At 37.7% G+C, this 8664-nt stretch overlaps 1 protein-coding gene across 1 annotated transcript; it reads right to left on the bottom strand.

Moving 5' to 3' along the window:
- Window positions 1-3680: 3680 nt before the first annotated feature.
- On the bottom strand, window positions 3681-7578 carry LOC122084512 (3-hydroxy-3-methylglutaryl-coenzyme A reductase 1-like). The gene is made up of 4 exons (XM_042652813.1): window positions 6433-7578; window positions 5739-5920; window positions 5029-5375; window positions 3681-4520 (listed from the first exon to the last, which is right to left on the bottom strand). The coding sequence occupies exons 1-4, from the start codon at window positions 7446-7448 to the stop codon at window positions 4269-4271; spliced, it is 1797 nt and encodes a 598-aa protein (XP_042508747.1). The 5' UTR covers window positions 7449-7578; the 3' UTR covers window positions 3681-4268.
- Between the last annotated feature and the right edge of the window lie 1086 nt (window positions 7579-8664).

Genomic DNA, 8664 nt, shown 5'->3' on the forward strand with positions numbered 1-8664 from the left:
CAGTCAGTACTTGCATGGCTTCTGGGACACAATGGTCAATTGGAACCAGACTTGACTTATTAACATTTACATGTAATAAGAGCCCGTTTGGTATCGTTTCTGTTTCAGAAACGTCGTTTCGTGCCAAAAATGAAAATTTCAGTTTCTGTATCAAAATGTAGTTTTTAAACGAAAAAATAGTGTTTCAAAATTTTAGATATTTATCGGGAACGATATTTTTTTCTTTTTGTAAAATGGAACGAAACTAGGAAGACGGAACTCCAAAATAGAGTTTCGTCCAATCTTGTTTTTTCATTTTTTTTTTTTTTTCTACTTTTTGTTTAAAAAAAAAACAGAAACAGACCATAAGTGTACCAAACAGAAGATTCAATTTTTTCGTTCTAATAGAACGAAAAAACTCTAAAAATGTTTTTTTAGAACGATACCAAACGGAGCCTAAGAGTTTTAAACGTTTCGAATGATAAAATTGAGAGCCATGATCCTTAGGAAAGTCTTGTCCGCGTGGAATTGTGGTTCTTGTATATGAGTAAAGATTAATGAAAGAATACAAGAAAGCATCAATGGATGCGTCAGCGTCATTTTTTTACGTGACATGTGGCTAACGCTGCACCACATTTTCTTGCAGAAAATATTTCACATAACATTTTGTTCAAAACCAATCATTATTTTTTTTTTTTTCATAATACTGCCATCAACATCAAGAGAAGGATTTTTTTGGACGTATAAATATTGAGTCCGGTGCTCACGTTTAAACTTCCTAAATGATGGGAACATCTCACTATAGAAGTAGCGTTAAAGTCAACATTCACATCTAAATATCTAATACATGTTTAAACATTTTGGATGTACATAAATTTGATACCAATGTCCTATATTTACGTTTCATAAGAATTTAAAAATTTTGTACGTTTATAAAATCTAAGATCCTTATGTCCCATCACAACAGGGGATTCAGATCTTCTCTGACTCTGAGAGAGAGAGAGAGAGAGAGAGAGAGAGAGAGAGAGTCGGAAAATAAGATTAGGAGAGAGATACAAACTTCCTAAATAGCCAAAACATCTATCATCATAGAAGTAGCATTAAAGTCAACATTCATATTTAATACATGTTTGAACATTTTGGATGTATCTAAATTTGAGACCGATGTCCCATATTCATGTCTAATAAGAATTTAAACATTTTATATGTTTATAAAATCTGAGATCCTTGTGTCCCATTAGGATTAGGACAAGGGATTCAGATTCTCTCCAACCACTCGAGGGACCAAAGAGAGAGAGTAGGAAAATGAGATTAATAGAGATAGACACAAATCCCCATTAGTACCTCTTTAGCATCCTGAGATGGAGAGGATCTTATTCCTAGAAAAAGGCGTGTTAAACTTGTTTAGACCTTTCATTATTTGTGGTCATAGGAATCCAATCGGATAATATCAACATACGTAAGACAACAAAATATCTCTCATGTCACATAATTGCAAGGGTTCAAAATTTTTTTGTGTATTCTACGAAACCGCATGGGTCTAAGCAGTGTTTAAATATTCTATATGACCACAACATTCATTATCTAAATATGAACACCATGCTCAACATTAATACAACTAACCAAAGTTTAAACCTTCTTAATAGTCATGTATCATTTTTTTCATGAGAAAAGGATAACCGAAGTCAACATTCATGTTTACTAAGGAATCAAATTGAAGACAACATCCATGTCCCTTTAGAGAAATGTGTGTTAAACATGTTCCCTTCCTAAATATTTTGTTTAGAGCTCACATTATTTGTGAAAGATACCAAAACTACTCTCACGTGGCATATCTATAGGTGTTCAAATTTTTTGGATGTGTTGCTATCGAGTCGTGAGTCACAACAGTTCAAACATTCTATATGGACAAACCATTCTTTACCAAAATATGACCACCGGACTCAACATTAATACAACTACATAGATTTCAGACCTCCTAAATGGCAATACCATTTCTCATCAAAAAAGAAGTCAATATTCATATATTCCATGTCCTGTTAGAGAGAGGTGTGTTAAACATGTTGCCTTCCTAAATATTTCATTCAGCCTTCTTCCGCCATTTTTGTTCATCAAGAATTCCAATCGGACAATATCAAGGTGCCAAAATTTTCAAATTTTTGGATATGTTTCCTACCAAGTTGTGGGTCTAAGTGGACACTACAAAAAATATTCTTTAGCAGCAGATTTTTTAAGTGGGCATGTGCATTCACGATGATTGCAATGGTTGCATAAATGTGTTCCTTGCATTACTCGAATGTGGAAAAGCTAAGTTTGCGTGGAAAAATTAAACTTGTGGTTCAAAAGGTAATTAATATCTTCCCCATTAATTTTTGTTTGGTAAAATTCACATTTGAGCTAGAGGATATTGATCTGAACCTCCAAAGCTTTGGGTATTGCCGACACCTATCTAGTAAAATTCTCCATATTGCATGTATGTAAAAAGAAAGAAAGATCTCTTAAAAAAAAAAAAAAAAAATGAAAGAAAGAAAGAAAGAAAGAAAGAAAGAAAGAAGAAAAGAAAGAAAGATCTTGTTGAGAGAGAAGGAGAGATTTTAGGGGGCAGGGGAGGAAGAGAGATTTTAGAAATATATTATAAAGTCAAAATCACATTGCCTACCTTGTATAGCACATTTCCTCTTTTAGTTTTGATGGTTATGCTTACTCATAGATATATAAATTTTTTTTTTTTTTTAATAATTTCATTAACTTGTAAGATCGACATGTAGCCCCCCAAAAAACTTTTAAGGTCTACTTGAGCAATTGAGCCGCTGCTGAAGTGACAACTTTTAACCATTAGATAGGTAAGTTCATTAAACAAATGTCAAATTTCAAAATCTAAATCAATCAAATACACTTCTGTGTATTAACATACACCATTATATTTTTTAGCCATCAAATACCATTTGTACAAATAAGCATCCCCTTCCTTACACGATTTCTTCTTTGTATATAGATATAAGATCTATGGGGCAAGTAATCAAAAGTACATTTTGTGCAACAACCCTTCCTATCTGATAGAAAGAGATCCCATGATCCTGAACCGATTTTACTTAAGATCACGAATCCCAAGTTTGTCTAGACTATATACTCTCCTGTAGTATCTACATTTTCAAAGCATTACTTTCACGCTTGGTAATATGCATATAGGCAAGGGAACTTTGGGATCTACATATCCACAATATATAAGCCCCACCAACATGCTACACGGCAGCTCTTCGGACCTAGTTTAGAAAACTCTTATCCATTTTTTCACTTTTTAACTTCTCATATTTATAAAACCAAATTGAACTAAAACTTAACACATACATATTGCACCTGCTCACCTAAAACCAATTCAGTTTTTTTGAATCATGAGAAATGATTATGAGAAATGGAGGTACCTACACATTGCCCGTTTGTGTGAACTTCTCCATGCCAAGTTAATGGACAGACAGGAGGAAATGTCCCACAATTCCTATTGGGAAAGCCCGCATGATCTGGAAAGACAAAAATGTGAGAGAAGTATGCAAAGATTTGAAGGGTTTGTGTTTCTTTTATGGATTTGATTATATAGTGGGTATAGATAACTGGAATTTTGGACTTTCTGAGTTTTAATTCTTTTGATCATTTTATAAAAGGAGAAAAAAAAAGAAGGAAGCGAAACATAAAACAAGAAAAAGTTTGAAAAAACAACCCATGAAGCTCTGCAGAACATCAATTCCAGAAACCTACATATAACATCTTGAGGCCCCTACATACAAAGCTAAAAACAAATATAACAGTATAACACAAGAGAACAGAAGCAGAGAGAGAGAGAGACATTTAACCATTTTGAGTACATAGACACCAATGAAAAACTAAAGCTCTGGCGAGTGTAGGCCTTCTTCAGGATACTGACAAAGTCGCAGGGGCCTTGACAAAATACAACCAACCAACCAAAGCTTCTTGCCAGCCCGATTTTGTTAGCTTTCCATTCTGCCCCTACTTTCTCTCCTCCACTATACACATAATTCTGGCCTCTCCCCAGTCATCCAAGAGAGCAAATTCACATGGTTTTGAGTTTTTTAAGACACAAATGATTCTAAGGATACAAACTAGCTTCATCTTACTACCCTTTTCTATCACAAGCGTTTTTTCCATTTACAAGGACACCTCCCTCCCCCTTATAAAAATTCTCTCAATCTTATTAAAATTTTCATCTTTCTTTCTTTCTTTGGCCATATGATTTCATCATGGGGTTCTGGTACTCTTCAAGCGCACTTTCTTTCCTACCTGTCATAAGAGGCAGCTTTGGAGACATCTTTGATTGATCTGTTATACTTCATGTGGCTCTGAACAAGCTGCCCAGCTGCAAGGGCAGACATGAGGGACAATTCCCCAGCGAGGACGGAGCCAGCTACAATGGTGGCCAACAGCCTTGCATTTGATCCAGCTGACTCATTGTTTGCACCCTTCACGCCTAATAGGTTCAGACAAGCTGCTTGAGATGCAAGTTGGGTCCCACCACCAACTGTACCCACCTGCAACAGATCACCAAAAGAAATGAATATTGATACGAAAATCCTACTTCAGATTCCTTCTCTAATTCTTTATGCTAAGGAAAACCATCATGTTCATTAACCCCACACAGGAAACCACTTTTTTCCATTTTAATTTTCTAAACACTTAATGGATTCTATCTAACTTACAGGAAACCAACCGAATTTGGATAGAGAGGTCTTCTAAAATTGCCAATCTTCACAAGACTGTTTTCTTACGCAATTGTTCAGAGATGACCAATGACCCGATTATTAGAATTGATGAGATGAAAACAAAGCTGCACCATGCATACAAGCTATGCAAGGCTCCATATTTTTACCCGAGGCCTCAATTCATAATTACAGATAGACAAAAGAGGAAACCACTCTAATGGCTGCTGTTAACTAGTCTATATAAAATTTAAGGAATGAAACGAAAATTCGTCTTACTTGCTACAGTCAAGACAAAGATTAAACATCAATTGGGTAGCTATTGGGAATGATCAGGTACCTCAATAGAAGGCATGGTCACAGAGATGTGAAGGTCCTTTCCATTGTTCACGGGTTCCATCATTGTGATGCAGTGAGAACTCTCTACATTCTGGGCTGGATCTTGGCCAGTGGCTATGTAGATAGCAGTGACTATGTTGCTGGCATGTGCATTGAAGCCACCAAGAGCACCAGCAATTGCCGAGCCAGCAAGGTTCTTGAGCATGTTAAGCTCTACAAGGGCAGATACACTGGTCTTGAGAACCTTCCTCACCACCTCTTCCGTTATAATTGCCTCACAGACTACAGATTTACCACGCCCTTCAATCCAGTTCACTGCAGCTGGCTTCTTGTCCGAACAGAAATTTCCTGCACAAATTGGAACAAAAACTAAATAAATAAAATTATAGATTAAGTACCCATAACATGGGTATGAGAAATGATGATAAAGTGTTTCATCGTAAGATGGAAATTTATTAAGAGGGCTCTGAAGGAAACACTATTGCAAGAATTTTTGGAATTCAAGAAACTTTGGTTCCAATTGACACATATCCAATGCCGAGACAATTAAAATAGGTTAACCACAAACGGCATAGTTAACTAAGTGCTCAGAAAGCATCACTAAATTTTGCATGGTTGATGGAATTTAAGCAAAGCTGCATCTGATTGACCAGGCTTATTTCTAAAGCCAAAGGTGCTTTTAAAGGAAGAAAACAGGGATCAGTCTCTAACCAGAGATTCCCATGACATCCATGTCGGGGAAATCATTCTGAAGATAGTCAAGGACATTCTGGACGCCCTTGGACACCATGTTCATTCCCATAGCATCGCCAGTACTGCAGGTAAATCTCATATACAGGTTCTTCCCAGCCATCGCACACTGGATGCTTTGAAGCCTTGCAAATCTGCTAGATCTGCAAGCAACAGAGTTCATAGTAATTAGATAGGTTTATCGTGATCAAATTTTTCATTCAGTAGATAATCAAGATCTAAGAAACTGAAAAATCTAATTCCAAGATGAACTCGAATCACTAAATTCACAATGGCATGTCAGACTTTACATGCAAGAAAGAAACAAGAAACAAGTCCCAGATATAATTTTAACTTTTTTAATATAAGAAAAATCAATACTAAGTCAACAAATGAGAGGAAAGCGTCCTTCAATAATTATATAGCGTAGAGAAAAGGGCCAAAAAAAAAATTCTTGCAGAGGATATTTGCCAAATTACAAACTTCAAAAAGAAAATTCAAACAGAGGTAAGCTTTTCCCACTTCCAACGACGACAGGAATAAGAAAAGGAAACTACAGAGACAAATATATAAGAATTTACAGATAAAAAATGAAATATTATTATTATAGCCGTAGAAAATTACAGAAAAAGAAAAACAATTGAATGCGAGTGACAAATTTAAAATCTGAACTTACTTGTTGAAAACGACCGCCAACTCGTCGAAATTGACAGGGTTCTCCAGGTAGAACTTCAACTCTGCAGCTCTCTTGGCGGAGCCAAACCTCACAACCGGAGCCCTAGTCATCCCATCTCTGAGTAACGCGCTCGAGGCACCACCACATGCGTAAATGGCCTTACAGCCCCTGTTGGTACTGGCCACCAAACAACCCTCAGTGGTGGCCATGGGCACCGTATACTCCCTTCCATCGAGCAACAATGGGCCAGCGATTCCCACAGGAATCTGGATATACCCAACCGGCATCTCACAGCATTGACCCAAAATGGAAGCGTAATCAAATCCCTCCAATGGCAAGCCAGCGAGTGATCTTCCCGTCATCCTCTGCAGCGCTTCACGGCGTACCTTCGCGGCACGCTTGCAATCGCCAAGCCTCGATTCAAGCGAGTAAGAGGGAACGGTTCCGTCAACCACCGATTTGATGACCTCCTCATCTTCCTCCGGCATCGGAGTGACAATGAGTGAGGGATCGATGATCTGCAAAGGAGGAGGGATGGAGCAATCTAGGGAAGCAGCGCAAGGGCCACGGCGGGTGTTTTCTTCGATAAGGAACTGCTCATTGTCTTCATCGACGTCCCAGGCGTCATGAGAAGCACGAGAAGTGAAGGATTGGACGAAATCAATACCAAAGAAACCAAGGAGGTAAATAAAGGAAGCGATGAGGGAGACAATGGCGGCAATTTCAGAGAGGGTTACGACATGGAGAGGGGTAGAAGTACGGATCTTGTCACGCCAGCGGTGGAGGAGGAAGTAAGCAACTGAGAAGAAGAGAGTGAAGAAGATGCCATTAGTAAGATAGAGAGGAAGCGGAAGGGCATCCGAAGCCCGTGGGAACGGAGGACGAGTAGCATGATTATCATCATTATGATGAACATGATCAGCCTTCGTTGAAGAGTGATGGAGTTGCCGGTGTCGCTGCTGAGGCCCAGGCCCTTCCGGTGTCGGAGTTTTCTCCGGTAGCCGGTAAGCGTCCATGGTAGTTCACCGGAGAAATTCCGACTTAGTGAACGATTTCAGATTAAGGCTTCCACCAGAGAGAAAGGGAAGAGCGACAGAGGTATAGAGAGAGAATGTCTGGCGACTCCAGCCTACCTTGTCCCTTAACTGAAGTCTGAAGCGGAGTTTGAGGAGTGGGTTTAGAATTTATAGAGAGAGCGTCGGGACTGTAGGGTGGGGCCGGTGGGGTCCGCAAAGAGAGAGGACCACACGTATAGCGTGTTTGGCGCACAGTCACATGGGAATGCATACACGGTCATTCGCATGTGCTGATAGGTTCAAAAAATTTCGATTCGCCTATTGCGCATTTGGAATTTCCGCCCCTCTATTTTCCTCATTTACTATTTACTAATTTTGGGAAATTATATTTACCAAAAAAAAAATTTGGAAAATTTTCTTATTTCCAATTTCTATCACTCACTTAATTGTATTTATATAATGCATTGTATTTACCCTATATATTAATTCAAAATCTTTATTTTCTCAAAAAAAAATTTGAAAATATTTTTTTAATCCAATGAATCTTTTCTAATCCAAAAGGAAATCAAACTATCAATTTTACTCTTATTTTTTATAAAAAAAAATAATATTATTAATAAATCTTTGGAGTATGTTATCTTTTATCCGATTTCCTTACTTGATCTAGGATCAGCCAAGTACTATCAACTAAGGTCAATATCGATATGATTCGACTTATTCAATATAAATACTTTGAACCTTGTTCTTTCTTTATTTAATTTAAAATTTTTGAATTATCCTTCTTTTTTCACAATCCTTTCTTATGACGGATATGATCCTTCTCCTCTAGAAATCAGAGAGTAATCTTAAGGTCAAAATGATATAACAACACATACTTCAATCCTCTCAACTTTAAGATCACTCTCTCATCCCTAAACTCTATGAAAATAAAGTCGGATCCTCTAATGGCACCCTACTATCATAGGTGTTTTTTGACTTCACTCCCACCACCTCACCACCTCACCACCTCATATCCCCATCCTTTTCCTTCCCTGTGAGCCACCCCTCATGAGACACTCTTTCGTTTGCATACGTTAATATGGCAATGCAAAAGGTACTGGTTCAAAAGATGCTTAAGCACGACACTTGATTGAGTTGTCACTATCTATGACAGTGTCAATGAATGGGTAGGGTTCTAACATTGTAAGTTGCCCAAGTCTAAGATGGGCTTATTATG

The sequence above is a fragment of the Macadamia integrifolia genome, chromosome 7, assembly GCF_013358625.1.
Source record: "Macadamia integrifolia cultivar HAES 741 chromosome 7, SCU_Mint_v3, whole genome shotgun sequence".
NCBI lineage: Eukaryota > Viridiplantae > Streptophyta > Magnoliopsida > Proteales > Proteaceae > Macadamia > Macadamia integrifolia.

What these genes read in the sequence shown, in the direction of transcription:
- LOC122084512 (XM_042652813.1), bottom strand. Translation starts at nt 7,448, where the DNA reads ATGGACGCTTACCGGCTACCGGAGAAAACTCCGACACCGGAAGGGCCT. An exon ending in GGATGTCATGGGAATCTCTG is followed by an intron (nt 5,376 to 5,738) that starts GTTAGAGACTGA and finishes CAATTTGTGCAG; the next exon opens with GAAATTTCTGTTCGGACAAG. An exon ending in TGACCATGCCTTCTATTGAG is followed by an intron (nt 4,521 to 5,028) that starts GTACCTGATCAT and finishes GATCTGTTGCAG; the next exon opens with GTGGGTACAGTTGGTGGTGG.